General features: G+C 32.6%; 2 protein-coding genes across 2 annotated transcripts; one reads left to right on the top strand and one right to left on the bottom strand.

Annotated features, from left to right (window-relative positions):
• Positions 1–4193: 4193 nt before the first annotated feature.
• LOC145129577 (protein FAR1-RELATED SEQUENCE 5-like) lies at positions 4194–8189 on the bottom strand. Its single transcript, XM_079064339.1, has 8 exons — positions 8184–8189; positions 7864–8005; positions 6547–6690; positions 6361–6444; positions 6157–6228; positions 5541–6060; positions 4973–5168; positions 4194–4664 (listed from the first exon to the last, which is right to left on the bottom strand). The coding sequence occupies exons 1-8, from the start codon at positions 8187–8189 to the stop codon at positions 4194–4196; spliced, it is 1635 nt and encodes a 544-aa protein (XP_078920465.1).
• A 743-nt stretch (positions 8190–8932) lies between these two features.
• On the top strand, positions 8933–14608 carry LOC145129569 (protein FAR1-RELATED SEQUENCE 5-like). The gene is made up of 8 exons (XM_079064328.1): positions 8933–9029; positions 9284–9415; positions 9487–10019; positions 10110–10267; positions 10335–10593; positions 10676–10993; positions 14160–14435; positions 14534–14608. The coding sequence occupies exons 1-8, from the start codon at positions 8933–8935 to the stop codon at positions 14606–14608; spliced, it is 1848 nt and encodes a 615-aa protein (XP_078920454.1).
• The last annotated feature ends 5115 nt before the right edge of the window (positions 14609–19723 follow it).

Raw genomic sequence — 19723 nt, 5'->3', positions numbered from 1 at the left:
TTTCGTCGCTAAAAAGAATAACAATTACTTAAGAGGGCATTATGGCCTTGCAACTTTTAGAATTAAAGTATTATAAACTTTAAATTGTTAGTTATTAGAGTTACTTTCAAGGAGAGTGATTGCCATTTAATGACATATTTCTATTTTTTGTATGCATCTATTTTTTAGAAGAGCAATGGGAATGAAGAGGCTTATGAAAAAAAAATTAATTATTTCTCATAGTTTAATGAAGTTTATAAATATTTGATGTTTTGTTATTATTTTTAATTATCAATATTATTTATCTTTGTTACCCGTGGTTTCCACGAGTTGTAACCTAGTTGTTCATGAAGTGAAGAATGCAGAGACTGGAGGAATGAAATATAATGAAGCTGGTTTTGATGGTGATAGTAACAAAGGAGAGGCAGATGGTGGTAATGAAGAAGGGTTCTCTCCGGTTAGAGGATTGGTAGTTCATGGGGATAAGAAGGATGATGGTGGAGGTTTCAGTACACCTAATGTGGAAAAGGTAGATAATACAGACAATCTAACCTGTTCACAATTCTTGGAGCATCCTGAAGTGTTGGCGACAACAATTAAAATGTCAGATGATGCTATGTTGGATAGTTATAAAAAAGAAAAAAAAAGAGGAAAAGAAATCTTGGAAATAGTTGAAGTATGTGAGGAAGATGATGACAATGGAAAAAGGGGGAAAAGAGAGCAAAAGTTACCTGTATATGGAAAATCACCGTTTGTTGAAAGGATTGTTAGAATGGGTGACAAGGTGAAGAAGGATGAAATGGCATTATACAATTCAATTTTTGCATCAAAAAGAGATTATGGGTAATTTAAATAATATAAATTAGTGGTTTGCTTTTAAAATGTGGTGTTATAAAATTGATCATTTTATAATTGTTGAGCAGGGAAGAGATATGGAACATTAGGAGCGGTCATGTGTTGCATCAAGGATTCGCATATCATTTTAAAAGCAACACGTTTATTCATGCGATAATCATTGAATGTTGGACATCATTACTCAACAGAATGGAGGAACTAAGGGATGTAGGATCAGTTTCGAGAGTTTTCTTTGACACAAATAATTTAGTAAGTATTCAATTTAAATTTAGTTCTTGTCCCATAATATGTGTTATATTGATTGATTTATTTAACTGTACAAGCAGAAGAGATACTGGATGCATCAGTATCATCTAATAGAACTCAAAGATTATTTGATTCGATGTTGAAACTACACCTTAAAAGTCTACCAAAACAGGAAAAGCTGAAGGATATTGGACTGGTAATTTAATTAATTATTGTTTTTTTATCACTTACAACCCTAACATATAAAAGTAGCTTATTGTTATAAAATCTGTGTTATACCAGGTTTTCTTCCCAATAGTTGAAAAGAGTAAATATTATATGATATGCTTTGATCTAAGGGTTCCAACGTACTACATTATAGACCATGTCAACCGAAATGGTGCTGTTGAGGACATCTATGGAAGAAAACCCATTCATGTGGTATGATTAAGATTTATTTTTTGTAAGTTTTAAAAAACATGAATTTTGTAGTGTTAACAAAAAAATGTAATATATTGATTGTATTGTATCGCATAAAAAATTGCTTGGGAACTATTTAAAAACACAGCATTACCAAAAGTCAACAGCTTTCAACAAGATTAAAGCTCATGTAATGAAAATGACATGGAAAGTAGAGAAAGAAGGAGCAGACTGTGGAGTATATCTTATGAGGCATATGGATTCATATATGGGGGAAAATGAAGGGCGTTGGGATTGCGGTTTTACAGGAAAAAACAGAGTGATGTACTTGCTTTAAATAATCTAAGAATCAAATACATGGCAAAGCTTACGAAATCGGAGTACAACAAGTATAAAAGTATGTTGGAGAAAGATGCAGAATCGTATGACAGACTCGATCCATTGAAGAAAATGGCTCTGATGAATGAAGTAAAGGAAAGCAGGGAGAAGCAGAGACGTGGAAGGCGTCGATTTTAAGATGGGCATTTTATGACGGTAGGATGGTTTGTGTTGAAAGACTTTTGGTAACATGTTTTGTTTTAGTCTATGTTTTTTATTTGGGGAACTATGTTATGTTGTTTTATTTTGTTCTAGGATTGTTTGTTTTGGGGAAAAAGTTTATCATGGTAGGATGGTTTGTGTTGAAATACTTTTGGTAACATGGTTTCTTTTGGTCTAGGTTTTTTGTTTGGGGAACTATGTTAAGGTGTTTTATTTTGTTCTAAAAGTGTTTGTTTTCGGGAAACAGTTGAATGTAAATGATATTTGTTCTAGTAGTTTTTTTTTGGAAAGCGTTAGTCTTTGATAGATGTTGGAATGTGTATATGGATATGAAAATTATGAAAATATGCAATGTGTTGAATTTTAGATTGTTTGCAGTTCATGTGTTGACATTATGGTAACAATAATGATTGAGATGAAAGATGGTTTATAGTGTACAGCTAAGTTTTGTTTTTCAAGAATGTAATTATGATATGCATTTATTGTGGAAGTTTGATACAAGTTAGGATACACATCAATCGTGGATAAGAATTGTTAGAATTATCTGTATATCAGATTCTGAAAGAATAAAATAACTTGATTACAAGTGGTAGAATGTATGAAAGATTATGTTTTTCTATGTTTGTTTCAATGTTATATTTCAGTTAGGATACACATTAATCGTGGTAGAATGTATGAAGATTATGTTCTTACAAGTTAGGATACACATTAATCGTGGTAGAATGTATGAAGATTATGTTCTTACAAGTTAGGATACACATTAATCGTGGATAAGAATTGTTAGAATTATCTGTACATCATGTTCTGAGAGAATAAAATAACTTGATTACAAGCGGTAGAATGTATGAAGATTATTTTCTTCCATGTTTGTCTGAAGATATGCATTTTTTTGTTTGTTACGTAGTAGTGTTTTTCAAGGGTCTTAAAAGTATAAAATATCGAAATGGTTGTCAATCTTCTGAAAGAATGTATGTAAATTGGAATATCTATAAAAATATGATATGATTTGTTTATTTCCGGTATTACATTGTTCTATCAGAATTGACGTAAATGGCTTAAAGTTAAGTGTGTTTAATGTGATTTGGAAAAATTGTGTTTTTGGGGAATAAAAAAACTAATGGAAAATAGTGATTGTACAGAGTGATAAAGTTAGGGACACAAGCTTGGATAAAGAAGTATAACAAAGTATGCAAAAGTGTATAACCATATATGATAATTATATTAAAGACTAGGAAATTTGTAACCAATATCAGTACTAAATGTGAAACAAAAAGTTTTACTGTAATATAATATTTAAAAAAAAACTACATATAAAGCATACTACTTAGACACGTTTTTTAAGAGGACAATTTCGTATATCATGGTTAGCCATCTGTTTACATAAAGCACACTTTCGCTTAGGCTTCGAACTTACTTTTTCCAGCATTTCTTTTTTTGATTTTAATCTCTTACCACGACTGCCAGTTCCCTTATTACGAATATCTGATGGATTCTCAATATCGGGAACATCATTAGTTAATTCTACACCTATAATCTGGTTGTAGAATGATTCTCTTGATGGCATCTCAGGAGCTGGACAATCATCTACAAATTTTTTCTTCAGCTTATTCAACTCTTCAAGGTATGACTTTAACTTTGATGCATCATGGCTCAAAAATGAAACGCAACGATCTACATTTGAAAAAATTTCAATAGCCGTCATGTCAGAGTTCGAGTCTAACAAAGAATTAGAAAAACGCCTTTTAAGCAATTCTGTTGGAATAATATCCCGACGTCACCGTCTCATAATGTATTCTTCAAGAATCTGTTCAATACTATAGTACTTAAAGACACAGAATATGTGCCTACACAAAAGACCGACATGTTCAAAATGCATGCAGGTATATTTGTATGAACCATTTATTGTTGAGTGTGTAACCTGGAATATGTATGATAAAATATGAGTTTTTGTTATAAAGTCTTGTTGTGTGATTAAAAAAAATAATTATATAATGAAGTAATAACATACCATGTATTGGGTATCCTCTATAAGACAATCGTAATGGTATTCCTCAAGTTTGTCATCAACAACAGGACTTGATGATTGCCTTGTGCTTATGTTCTTTTGCTTCTCCAATACAATAATAGTGTCAACACCATTATTAGAAGTAACACTCATTTGGAAACAAGTATTATCAGAATCTGAAATCTCTTTCTACACCTGATAAATTTTTTTTACGAGTGTAGACCTTTGAAGCATGTGGTTCAATTGGACTAGATGTGATGAATCTAGGAAGTGTTGTAGAAGTGTTAAACTCATTGACAAATTGATTACGCCTTTGACGTTCCATAACACCCTCAAATGTCATCATAAACATTAAAAGATAAGAACCAGTAAGGGTGTTATTCTGAAACGACCAATTTTGGCCTTCAGACAATGATGTAGTTCTCATAAGACCAGACATCGGTATGTCCTTGAAAAATGCAGGTACCCAACGTCTACGCAACCCATACATCTCTTGCATCCACTTGTTATTTGAAATGTTAAACTCATGTAAACAAGATTTCCATGCCTTTTCAAAATCATGTGGTTCCAGCTTAGAACTCCAAATTATAGAGTGAAAACGCTTTCGAAAAGCTGAGTTTGTGGCTAGTTGGGATGTTATCTGAATAAAAATAATAAATATATATTGGAATAAAATATATAATGGTGGTATACATCGAATGAAGGGTATGAATGGTATAAACACAAATTCTAAAAGAATTTAGACAAATATTCTAGCAGAACTACCTTTTAAATTGTAATTCTGTCAGAACATTTGTTCTGAAAATAATTATATTCTGATTGAACGATATGTACTAACAAGGTAAACATACTGACATTATTTTGAATATAAAAAAAATATTCACCTTGTTTGGCTGTTTTTTTTGTAATATGTCACATACAAAACCTGTGTGCTGACATTGGAAATACTTCATTAACAACCTTGTTTAAAGCTGGATCTTGATATGTAAGAACAAGCGTAAGTTGTTTTTTGAATGCTTTCAAAAATGCTCTAAGCAGCCAAGAATAAGAACTACCATCTTCTCTACTCAAAAGTCCAGCACCAAAAGTCACACATTTCTTATGATTATCTATACCAGTGAACGGTACGAAAACCATATCATATCTATTTTAAAAAAATAAAAATTGGTTAGCGTTATTGGAAGCAAAAAAAATTGTGATAACATTGCAAAATTTAAAAATACTTATTCATGCTGAATGTGGCATCAAGAGATACAACGTCTCCAAAAGCATTGTAGTTGTACTTTGCGGTTTCGTCAGCTCAAAAGATCGAATTCAATTTTTTCTGCACGACTTTAAACTCGAAAGAAAAACTTGGGATATTTTTTTTCCTTTCCAGCATCTTCACTACAAGGAATTTTGCGTTCCTGGAACCTATGTAAGAATTGAGATTTCTCGTACTGTTCTTGAAATCAGAAACCAACCCAACTCGAATGTCAGAACCTCGAATGTCAGAACACCCTGAAGTCCAATATACAATCTATGTGCTCTTGAGGCACCAATATTTTGCTTTGACAAGTTATGAATAAACATCTCCTGTGAATAATCAAGTTTCCTCTTTGTACGAGACAAAAACATGTTGTCCTTACCAAACAACTCATGATTATGTTGTTCGACAAATTCAGCAACAAGATATTTATTAGTACCATGTACTAGAATAAAAACAATTTTCGATTTGCATTCGCACCTAAATGAGTCTTTCCTTCTCTGAATCTTATTATGTTGAGGGTCTAAAGTATCCACTTTAGCGGTTCTTGGTTTACCTTCCCGATTGCATAGCAAATGTTGTTGTGTGATAATGCCCGATTCAGTGGTTCTAATTGGTCCAAGCTTGACATCAAAGCCTGCTAATGATGCATAATTGTTATACATTGATAATGCTGCACTATATGAATCAACAATTGAATTGATTTTAGGTTTGATGTGGTCTGAAACAACAGGAATCCAATAAGATGATCCACCAGGAGAAACATAATCATGTGTAACATGAGATTGTTCTGCATCAAAAAAAAAAGATTAACATTTAAGCAAATTGAAAAATTGGCAAAGAATTAATCTAGTTTATTAAAAATTTTTCTTATTCGTATGCTAACCTTTCTGTAAATCAATGTTATCATCGGCTATAGTATAATTTGTCTCATGATCAATGAACTCGATTTCGTTTTCTGCATCTTTTAAATAGAACATATGTAATGGATACGTAAATATATATATATATTTACATATATATATATATATATATATATATATATATATATATATATATATATATATATATAATACTTAAAATACATCACCTGGGTTATGATTACTACAATCACCGAATTGATATTCGGAATTGTCATATATATGATCTTGAATATGTTCTAATGGATCCTCATCTTTGCAAGTGCAAGTTACGCCATATTGCAAAAAACAATATAAAAGTTCAACATTATTATTATAAAAATTAACAAGTATAAAAACTTATAAAGTAGATTCACCTAAATTTAGATTGCTATTCTCAGATATTTGAAAATCGATATTATGTAGAGAATCATGATCAACTAACCCGAAATCTTCATAATCATGTGCATAATCCTTAGGATATTCATGTTGATCATGAATATGATCGTCACCAACTGATACTGTATCATCCATAAGATAATTTACAACACGATTGAACACCAGATGATTGGAGAAAGCAAAATAAATTCAATCTTACAAACTTTGAGCCAATTCAGTATATATTAAAAAAGGAGAAACCGTGTAATTGATATGTAACTAAAAAGGCGTGATATCTGCATTCATTGTTATCAATTATTTATTTTTTTGAGTTCTTAGAAACATTTTAAAGATAAGAATCAACACAAAATCGTATTATTCATCATGATATTGTAAATATTTGACAGATTCATATTCCAAATATAATAAATTCCATAGGTAAGACTTCGAAACATCCTGTGTTTTAAATTAGACTTTTAATTAATTTATTCAGCAAACTTTAAAGAAAATTATTTTGTATGAATTTACAAATGATTTCTGATTTATTACGGCATAAACGCATATAATAATAAATCAATGAATATACAATACTGTTATTCAGTGAGAATATTTGAAACAAGATTTACAAAAAAATTATTTTTCACACATTTGTTATGTATATTCTAATACAACTTGACATAATTATACCACAATCTTATTCTGTAAGAATATATGTAATAAGAATTACACTAAATTTATTTTCCTCATGTTTGATCTGTATATTGTAATACAAATTAACATTCTGGAAAAATTTGATAATAACAATTCTAACGGAATCTTTGATTAATCATTAATTAAAACGAATTTGGGAACACCTATTCTATACGAATAGAAAAACAAAATGCATTTAAAAACATACATTAAATTGTGTTTTTGTTTATTCTGTATCTTGTAAGCAACATTTATATTCTAATACTTTTTATAACCATAATTATAACAGAATGTTTGCATATAACATTATGTATAACACAATTTACGAAGAATTATTCTATACAAATATGAGAACAAAATACATTAACAACAACATATGTGTAGGCATATGATAAATAACAAAATGTATGAAATTTTAATCAAACTTAAAATTAAAATTATTAATATTAATTGAATGAAAACATAAACTTACAATGATAAACCCCTAAAATTCATGAATCCGTATCATTATTAGACTGAAATAAAACTCCATAAAATCCGATAAGACTAAATTGAAAACATTATTCAATTCCTAATATATCTTGACGAAATAAACATCTACTCTCTCTTGACCACTGCTTGAGGACAGTTCCTCCTATCATGACCAACACCAAAACAAATCCCACATCTTCTTTTTTTCTTCAAATCTTGATTCACTTGGGATTGCTTGACATTCCAACCATTGTTATCAGAAAAGTCCTTGTTATTGTTATCAATATTATCTTTGTTCTGAAAAACACAAAAATAAAATTCAAAATATGAATTTCATCAATGAAATATCATAAGAACAAATATGATATGAATTTGATGATGAATTAGTCTGAACTATGAATAGAACAAAATTTATATGCATATGATGAACGATTAGTCAACAATATCAAAATAAAAACGTGGATGAACAACATACCTCCATTAACGAAATATCTGAATAAAAAATATGATATGAAGATGATGAACAATCAACCTGCAATAGAATAAAACGTCTATGATATATATATATATATATATATATATATATATATATATATATATATATATATATATATATATATATATATATATATTATTTTCGTTGATAAGATCCATATTTAATAGCCTGATATTTAGGAATTTGATTGATATCAATCAAAATTTAATTAACTAGGTAAAATATAAATTATATAGTAAGATTACACTAATACCCTTTCAGAATGATTGACCCACATTTATGCATACAATAACACAATAAATACTTTAAACACCTGAACCTATCTCTCTCTCTCTCTCTCTCTCTCTATATATATATATATATATATATATATATATATATATATATATATATATATATATATATATATATATATAGGGGAAGGTTATTGCAAAAATACAAAAAAGATGCGAAAATACGAGAACCAATCAGAAAATGACACATCTTTAACCTTTATTGTTATTAATAAACCATTAAACTAAATTATAAAGGGTATAAATGTCACTTAAAAATTATTGCAATGCACGTTTTCAATGTCTGCCTACTAAATACTACAGATTCAGAAACTGCAAACATATTAACGGTTAACAAGGCTAATAACCAACATCTCCATGATTCGACTATTCAATTTATCTGAATCTTGATGAATTGATATTTTCCAATGAAAAAATCTTAGTGAAAGTAAAAAGATGAATTTTCAAAAAAATGTTCTTACATCGACAACAACTGATTATCAAAACTTAAGAATTGAAAAATCAGGAAGTGCATTAAACGATCATGATGCAGGCAAGTTTTCAATCTGTTTGTATTTAATTTGAAAACCGTTAGGTTATTTAACTTCAATTGATCTTCCATGAATTAAAATCAAACATTAAAAAGGTGTTTTAATGCAAAAAAAACTGCATACTTATATTAATTCAATGTTCAATTAAAAAAGATATTGATGAATACATACTTTGAAATTGGAATAACAGATACGTTACAAAAAAAAAGTTTCAATAAGATTGCATAATTTTGTTTCGCATAAATTTTTAATCGAGATGGAGTCGATTTTTATCTTCCAACTGCTGGAAAAGAAATTCAATCATCAATTGAATTCAGCATTGATGAAACAGAATCTTACAATATTTGTTCAGGTGATCAATCCGAAACATTAAACACAAATTATTCAGGCAAGTATTTAACCTTTATATTAAGTTAATATATTTTTATTAGAATAACTACAAATTTCATATATAAACAGAACAAATTTATCCTGATGGAGACGATTTATATCATCCAAATGTTGCAAAAGAATTGATTCCTAAGGAAAAAGATTCTTTTCCATCATTGAATGAAGCAATTGAAATGTACCGGAAGTATGGGAAAGCTGTTGGCTTTGGAATTAGAATGGGATCTTCAACTTATTATGGAGATTATACTCTGCGAAAAAAACATATAAGGTGCAACACGTATGGTCAACCAAGGAAAAAAAGTATTGATACATTGACATCAAGAGGTCTGAAAAAGAAAGAAAGAAAAAGTTATCATAAGGTAACAGGATGCATGGCTATGATAGGTTTTCACAGAGATCATAAAAGTGATACTTTTACAGTATATAAATTTCAAGCAGTACATAATCATCCACTTAATGATTTTGATCAAGAATGCATTTGTAGTAAAAGCCATAAGCTGACAATTTGTGATCAAGAACTTATTGTGAAAGCTTCTACTTTAAACATTGGAGCTACAAAAGCACACAAGTTACAAGCAAGTCTAAAAGGAGGCTACGATAATGTAACTGCATCCAAGATTGATTACAAAAATTTCTGGAGAGATTATATCAATATAGTTGGACCTAATGATGCTCAATGTGTTGTTGACTAGTTGCAAATTCGTAGAGATAATTATCCAAATTTCCACTTTGAATATAAGCTAGATGATAAAGTACTAAATGTTATGTTTTGGGCGGATGAAACTGCTAAAGAAAATTACTCTAAGTTTTCAGATGTGATTTCAATGGATGCGACTTACAGAACCAACAGGTACATTTCAATATAATATTTATATTTATATTAAAAATTAATTTATATGTTATAATATACATTTCAGGTACAATATGATTTTTGTTCCTTTCACTGCTATTAAAAACCATGACAAGACAATCAATGTTGGGGCTGGACTCTTATCGGATGAAACAATAGAGTCATATACATGGTTGTTAAGAGCTTTTCTTAAAGCACATGGAAAAATTCCTTCCATGATTTTGTCTGATATGGATCCGGCTTTATGTACGTCCATTTCAAGAAAGTTTCAGGGATGTAGACACAGGTTATGTATGTGGCACATCAAGAGCAAAATTCATGCCAAAGTAATTAAATTATTATCTATGTAGTTAATAGAATTTTTAAAATTAACATTGTATACTAACAACTTAATAATTGGAATTGCAGATTTGTTCAGATGTAGTTGAAAATACAGATTTCAAGAAACAATTACATAAAATTGTTTGGAATATACATCTTGAACCAGCAGAATTTGAGAGTAGGTGGAACTTAATGTTGGACAAATTCAAATTGAGAGAAAATAAATGGCTGGATGACATGTATAATAAGAGAGACAAATGGATTCTTTCTTTCTTTAGAGATATTCCTATTTGTGGTCTTATGAAGACTACATCACAATCTGAAAGTTCAAATTCTTTCTTCAATGTTTTCTCTAGCCCATCCAAATTACTTGTGAATTTTATGTTTAACTTTGACACTGCTATTGTAACATCCCAAAATTCAAGACCAAAAATTTCGTTTTAATTATGTTGTTATATAAAACCATCAGTATAAAAACATTCATATTAATATCTCATGTCAAAACCAAAGTGTCAATAATCAAAACATATTATCATAAAACCATATCAGAGTATAATCCCAAAGATCTCATGTGCGGAAAACCATAGTGTGATGTGCTGCGATCGAGCCGACTCCTTTTCTTTGAAAACGAAGTACCTGAAAACAAAACTAAAAACCGTAAGCACGAAGCTTAGTGAGTTCCCCCATCATACCACATACCATACAATCACATACTGCCAGACATATCTGGGTGCCCGACCTACCCTGTCAAGCATATCTGGGTGCTCGACCTACCCTGCTGAGCATACCGGGGTGCTCAACCTACCCCACTGTCAGGCATACCGGGGTGCCCGACCTACCCCATGTCAGGCATATCTGGGTGCCCGACCTACCCTGTTGAGCATACAGGGGTGCTCAACCTACCCCTGCTAGGCATACCGGGGTGCCTAACCTACCCCTGTCAGGCATATCTGGGTGCCCGACCTACCCCTTCGGTCCTGCCGACCGGTAACCGGGGACTATTTCACCCCATACTACTACCACATAATATCATATCACATATATCATAATCTGTGTAGCATAGCTGGGTACTAAACTACCCCTTCGGCCCTACGACCGGTAACCGGGGACTATTCCCCCTACTACCACTATCACATAACATCATAGCATGCCAACACATAAAACATATCAGGTAATAGCAAACCTAGATGATTATCACAAAGACAATCATATATCATACAACTCCTACTAGTGGGCCGGCATTGTGGCCTTAGACCCACTTCTACTGGAAGGTAACTCACCTCACACTGCTGAAGTCCCGTAGACACAATCCCACACTGCTGAAGTCCCGCAGACTCAATCCCACACTGCTGAAGTCCCGTAGACTCAACCCTAGCTGCTGGATGACAGATTCCCGAACTGTCAATCACAAAAATAACACCCAATTAATAATTGGGTTCCACTGAATAACCATGAGTGCATTCTTTGGATAATTACTACATTACCCCAAGCTTGGCTTTATTCCAACCCAAGGTCCAATCCATAGGCCCAAAAGTGAAACTAGAAATCAAAGCCCAACATATGGCCCAATTTTCCAAATTGGGACCAAGCCTTTACATGGTCTTATTCAAAGGCCCAACCATTTATTCCGGTCCAGTATTTGACACTCTAATGGCCCAATATCATATAATCCTTAAGGCTCAAACTATGGCCCATCTATGGCCCAATTTTCCAAATTGGGCCCAAACCTTCACATGGGCCTTACCCTAAAGCCCAACAACACTGTCTAGTCCATACGATCATTCTTGGATGGCCTATTAATGATCCAATTACCAAAACCCAATGGAAAGGCTCAACTCAAGGCCCAAGTGAAATTAGGGTTTCACATAAAATGATGATTAGGGTTAAGTGTTCCTACTTAACCCATTAAGGACTTATTTCGTTAAGGACTTAATCCATTAAATATAATATTGCTTTAGATTAATTTGCCAATGATTATTAATTAATAATTTAAGTTTAATAAATAATCCCGATACGGGTCCCGATCAGTCCCGAAATTAGGGTTTCATGACATTAGGGTTTTCCAAACCCTACTTAAGGTTTCCAACCCAAATACTAGCCAATTTATCAATTTGTTGGGCTTTTAGGTCAACTAGGGTTTTATTAGGTCAATTAGAGTCCATTAGACCCATTAGGGTCTTCATTAAGCCTATTAGGCTTCATTGGGCCCATTAGGGTTTCAAGCACCCTAAACGAATCAATCTCACAAGGCAAGCAAACCGCCACCCGACACGGCGGCCGGTGGCGGCAGGAGGCGGAAGCCTCCACCCTACGGTGGTGGTTTGGGTTTCTTTTCATTATACTTTAGCTAATTAGAGTTTACAATGCCTTTACCAATAATAAACACACACACACACACACACTAACTACATCAACACACACACATGGTGGCTTATGGTGGCAGCCACCACCTCACGGTGGTGGCAGCGGCTTTTACGGCCAACAAGCTACACACAACACACGATACAGAAAGAACAAACACCCACACTCTTTTCTTGCTTGCAAACGGGTCCAGCCACCCTCCTGGTGGCAGTTGGCGACGACAGAAGTACAAACCGACGGCAGCAGCGGCGGCCACCGTGGCTGGCGGCCACAGTGTTTCTTTCCTCGATCTCTGGCCAACAACTCTCGCACCATATGCCTCAGGTTCAACAACAGCACTCTCCCGCGCCCTTTGTGACATCTCCGCTCCCAACCACCGACTAGGTGGCTGAGGACGCTGGAACAAGCTAAACGACCACCATAGTGCTGCCGGCGACAGCAACCGACGTACAAGACGTCGTCTCACCGAGAGTAGCGAAGGAGAGAAGAGGGAGAGGTGGAAGATGGGCCTACCAGCAGCTTTTCGGTCACACACGACCCTTGCAGCAACAAATCGGCTTAATCGTCGGTCTCTGGCAGCTAACCCGGCTGTACGCGACGCTCCCGGTAGCGGAGCTGCGATGGCGGCGGTCCTCAACGAAGCAGCGATGGTTGAAGGTGCTCCAGGGCAGTGGCGGTGGCGGCTGGGGAAATGACATTCTAGGGTTAGGGTTTAGGAATGATGATCTTAAGACGGGAGGGAAGGCTATCGGAACGAGCTAGGTAGCGGTGGCGGCGTCCATCGGTTTTCCGGCGAGGCTAGGAGGTGGCGGCTGAGGGGTAGAGGATGTATGCGACGGCTGCAACATAAGAGACTTAGGGTTAGGGTTTGGCGGTAATGAGGCTATATACCCGATCCCTTATTATAATTTGCCATAATGACAATTCCGGCCCCTCCTCCATAAAATCTCTTCAAAAGAAGTTGATAATTTACCATTTAAACCCTGCCCCTTTAATTCCTTTACACATTAAGTCTAGATTTTACTAAACAGCCCCTCCTCTATAAATTCTTTTCAAATGAAGTCCCAATAATTTACCAAGTAATCCCTGCCCTCATAATTCTTACAATTTAAATCCTAATTTTACATTTTTAACACGCTAAACTTTCAATTATTTATTTTAGGGTTACTATTCGTTCATTAATTTATTTATTTATTAAATAAATAAACAGGGTGTTACAGCTATTGCAAAGCAACGTCATGAACAAAGAAGATTGGATATAGCTTCAAGAGATGGTACTCCTCATATGATTTCTGCCAATTATCCATTGAAGATTGAAAAACATGCATCCAATATTTATACTAGGGAGGCATTCATTAAAGTACAAAAGGAGATCAAAAAAGCATTCACTTTGTGTTTCCAAAAGACATCCTTAATTGTGAATGAAACTCAAGAATGCACAATAGTTTACAAAAACCACAAAACTGGAGAAATACCCCATTTCAAGGTTTAAAATTATTTAACATTATATTTATTTTCTATTTCCATTTTTTTTAAAAATTTTATTATAAATGTAAATTGATAAAAAAAATAATAATATTGCAGGTGGTTTTTAATGAAGGAGATATGACCATAGATTGTTCATGTAAGCATTTCGAGTTGAGGTACCTAGCGGGATAAGAACTAAAGGTTCCGGTAAGAGAAATAGAATGCGAAGCTCTGCAGAAAAAGCAATTGCAAAATCTCTTAAAGTTAAACGTAAATGCATTGGGTGTAATGAATTTGTCAATCATGATAAAATAAACTGCTCCATCAACCCATCCAAATTGCTTATGCCTTTGAAAAAACATTAGTAGAAAACTTTATATTATGATTTTTTATGTAGACTTATGCTAAATCTTTGAAGATATTTGTTTAATCATACATTTTTAGTATTATATATTTTAATGTATTACACTGTTGGATTATTATGTTACCAAAATGACATTTCTGTTACAAAAGGACAATTATGCCCTTCAATAAAAATACAAAAGGTTATCTTATCAGAACCAATTTTTTTAAAAAAAAAGCTTTGTATCAGAAAAGAAAAGGTTTAACATGTGTGTAGTGATGTATAACAGATACATGGATGAAATTGTGGTACTTGATTTCATACAATAAACATCATCAGTTTTGAACAGGTATATTATAAACACATAAATTGTATGAAAGAATAAAATTATAAAAGAAATATGCACAAACAAACTATTTTGATTTTGAAGTATTGAATGCAGGACAAAATGTACCATATTAAAAATTTTATACCTTTATGTTGTAAAAAAAGCTCATTATCCTTTTAGTTGATGGAATTATAAAATAATAAAAATAATTCAACTTTGCCCATGCAGGGGCTAAATAACCAAATTGAAAATTTATTAATGTATTTTATTAAATTTATAACAAATTGACAAAAGTACGATTCCGCCCTTTTACAAAAGTATATTGAATTTTTTTTTCATTTAAAGGGATTTATACATAAATTAAAGAAAATCAATGGAAATAAAAAAAAATGAACAAAAATGAATAAAAAAGAATTGAAAAAAATTAAAAAAACTACATCTTCGTATAACATAAAATATGATATAAAAAAAGTGCAAATGTCCCTTTTATTTTATTAAATTTATAGTAAATTAACGAATTGGCCCTTTTAGAAAAGTATATTGTTTATTTTGCTTTTAAAGTGATTTATACACAAGATAAAAGAGTGATGCAAGGGCAAAATGGACGAATTTGCCCTTTTTTCCAATAATAATATGTCCATCAATACATAATCTATATAAAATGAACTTTATTTTTTTGAAAAAAATAATTTTTATATATTATATTTTATCAAATTAATTAATAAAATTATTAACAAGAAAAAATAAATATGGTTAGTCATAATATGAAAAGTGTCAATGTAATTAATATTATATAATTAAATAGGAAAAAAAGTCAACTATGTATTAATAAATGAAAAAAAAATGATATGTTGTAAGAGTTTTCCAATATAAAAGTACACTGCAGTGGCAAAATAGACGAAAATGCACTTTTTACATGTATTCTATTAATTAGATATCAAAAGGACAAAAAAAAAAGACAAAATAAATAAAAATGAATAAAAAAATTGAAAAAACTAAATATTCGTATAACATAAAAGTATAATTAAAAAAAGTGCAAATATACTTTTTTTCATTATTTTATTAAATTTATAGTAAATTGACGATTTGGCCCTTTTATAAAAGTACATTGCTTATTTTGCTTTTAAAGGGATTTATACACAATATAAAAGAGTGATGCAGGGGAAAAATAGACAAAATTGCCATTTTTTACAATAATAATATATCCATCAATACATAATCTAAATAAAATGAAGTTATTTTTTTTAATCAAATAAATTTTACATACTATATTTTATCAAATTAATTAATAAAATCATTAATAAGAAAAAATATATATGGTTAGTCATAATATGAAAAGTGTCAATTGTAATTAATATAATATCTACCAATTGAACGATACCAATATATATTCATTACAAATTATACTTCCAACATTAGATATTGCATCGAATATATATATATAGATAATATGATTATCTATGTGACAACCCGAAAATCCTTGTCTTGTAAAGTTCAGCTATTCAACTCATCCGAGTGTCAGCCTTCATTTTGCTATCTTTTAACGAAATTGTGGGTCTATATGAGTGTTCTAGGCTTAGTATAACCTAGATATGAGTCTTAGGAAGGGTTAGAAAGTGTGTAGCATCACAAAATCGGGCCAAACACACCAAAGAAGGTGTGTGCGGCTGCACACCCGCGTGTGCAGCCAGCCAGCCGCACACCCACCCTCCAGCCGCACACTCACCCTTATATATATAAGGTGACCCCCTTCACTCATTCCTTTCATTTGGCTGCACTCTACTTCCTCTCTCAACTTTCTCTCTCTAAAAACTTCATCCAAGAACACTCTAAAGGCCTCAAGAACGGGAATTACTCCATCATTCAGCTTGTTATTCTGGTAAAACACCTTGATCTAAACTTAAAACTCTTCATGTTCTTCGTGTTCTTCATCACTTGAAGGTGTACGGCCGCACACCTTCATAAGGTGGCCGTACACGCCTCAAATACTCTCCAAGGTGAAGAGTTTGGCCTTCATTTGCTAATTGGACTTGGTATTGGCCTTGAAACACCCGAAAAATCGACATTTTGAGCTTGAATGAAGAGTGTACGGCCGCACACTCCCTTGTACGACCGCACACGCCCCCTTGTACGGCCACACACTCCTGTGTGCAACCGCACATAGGCCTGGACGCACACCCTGGCCGTACACCTGGCCGCACACACATAAAAGTCGAATTTGGTGGCCTTACACTCAAATCTAAGGCCCTACACTCATTTAGGGACCTCAATAGGTGTTTATAACACTTAATTCTAAGTGTTTTCATGTCCCTAAGGTGTGTCCATGTGTCTATTAGTGGTTATATACCCTAAGTATATTCATATATGTGTTATTACATGTTAAACTAGGATCCGTTTGTGCTCACGACTTCATTCGACACCCGACGATCCTATATCAATCTTTCTTTCGAGTTACTCACTTCAGGTGAGTTCATACCCCTTAATCAACCTTTGAAATGATTTTAAATGCTTTTATGGGGGGAATACAAGTTGAACTATTAAGTTATTATATCAATCGCATGTGATTAATAACTGTCAATCAAATAGATTTTTGCATGTTAAAACAGTTTTATCAAGCTAAAGGTTTTCAAATCTTGTTTACAAATCTTTGTTAAAGTACTAAATCTCCTTTTTAAATTACTAAACTTCTATTAAAGTCTTTTAAACGTATATTCTTGTTAAGATTCATGTCTATATAGATATAGTTATATAAGTAGGGTTTGAAGGACTTAGGACTGATAGCCCGCTTTATTTCTTGTTCCTTGTTTGGTTGTGGACTTAGAGTATCCGGTTATTTGTCTGAGTGTCATTGAATTCCTAGTTATATATTATGTATATCTGTTTAGATATTAAAATGTTACTTCAATTCAGCGCCTTTGGGTAGTAAAGGTACCTAGATAACCTCTCAAGTAAACTATAGTAGGTATAGTTTAGAAACCAACAATAACTTTTATGAAGAGAAACTAGCTATATCAATATACTAAAACGTGTACTTTTAGTAAAAAGAAACGTATATAGCAATCAGAGCATGAGATACATCCTCAGGACACGGATTTCACCTTTGTCGAGTTGGTAACCAGAGTCTCCTGGAGGGAGAGCGGGCATTGTGTGTATAGATCTATACGGGACAGACCATCCCACATCTTGACTGCTAGCTACAGTCCCGGCCGGCCAAGCCAAGGGGTGACAAATGTCACATTTACTTCGACGCCAGCAGGTCGTCGTGTTTACATCCGTCAATCAGTATGGTTACGAGTATCTTCACATTTACCTTATAATTCATGGCCTTAAGGTAATTAGTACCACGTTAGTTTCTACATATAAAACTATGGTACTATAATATTTTCGCTAATACATTAAACTCGGAACGTTTTTGACTTAAAACGATAATGTAAAACTATATTTTGATAATGATAGTAACATTTGGGAAAAATACTCTTTAAACATAAAACAGTTAGGTCTTGGTAGAAGACTGCTTTTAGTAGAGAAACTCATCCTTTTAAACACGAAACAATCGAGTCTTGGTAGAAGACTGCTTTTAGTAGATAAATTCATTCTTTTAAACATGAAACAGTCGAGTCTTGGTAGAAGACTACTTTTATTAGAAAATATAGGATTTTCTGGAAGGAATTCAAATACTTTAGAAACTTTTATCACGTTCATCTAATGAGATTATTTCGAGGAAAAACATATATTTATATCAATGTCATTAAAATACTTATGAACTCACCAGCATAAAAATGCTGATCCTCTTTTTCAAAATAACTTGTATTCTCAGGTCGTCAGTATACAGGTACACTCCGGGAGCTTTTGCGGAGGAAGCCTAGTACCGAGCTGCATCTTATGTTATCCTCTATATCTACTTTTTATGTTGTTGCTAAACGTAACCTATGTAAAAACGTATACTATTAATGCAATGGTTGTTGTACTTTGATTACTATAATGCATGTGTTGTGATACTTGACATGACGTCAACCACCCCCGAACGTTTTCGCCGTTCCGGTTTGGGGGTGTGACAGATTGGTATCAGAGCATTGTTTATAGTGAACTCAGTATATCAAATCATAAAAGATATACAACTATAAATACAATGGGATAAAAACATTCTGACCAAGGGTTATACATTAAAATATAACCATATTTTACAAAAGTATAAGTACATCCAGAATATATATACCAGAACAAGTATCACAAGAAGAACAAGAATAAAAGTCTTTGGATGTTGAGCATTACCGTCAAACCTGGGCAGTTATGTAATCGTAGCTGGAATAAATAGAGCCTGATCAACTATATTTATTCGAGATGCGACCAACGTGTGTTTGGGAGTGATGGTGGTGTGCAATGAATCTGAAACTTACCATATAGGAATGCTAGAGTCGAACATAAAGTTTAAAATACTATAGGAGTATTTTATGATACTATAGACTAACAATAAACCAGAAAACATGTCCAGAAATTCTAGAATCAAACATGTAGTTAAAATGCTATAGGAGTATTTTAGGAACCATAAATAACCTTGCGTGAAAACTAAAAAGACCCTTATTGATAAATCCATGATACATAGTATATGCTCTCAAGGTTATATATAGTGAGGATC

The sequence above is a fragment of the Lactuca virosa genome, chromosome 1 (genome assembly GCF_052849685.1).
Source record: "Lactuca virosa cultivar CGN04683 chromosome 1, Lactuca_virosa_CGN04683_v6, whole genome shotgun sequence".
NCBI lineage: Eukaryota > Viridiplantae > Streptophyta > Magnoliopsida > Asterales > Asteraceae > Lactuca > Lactuca virosa.
Note: the sequence above shows the minus strand (reverse complement) of the source record. Positions and strands in the feature narration are given on the sequence as shown.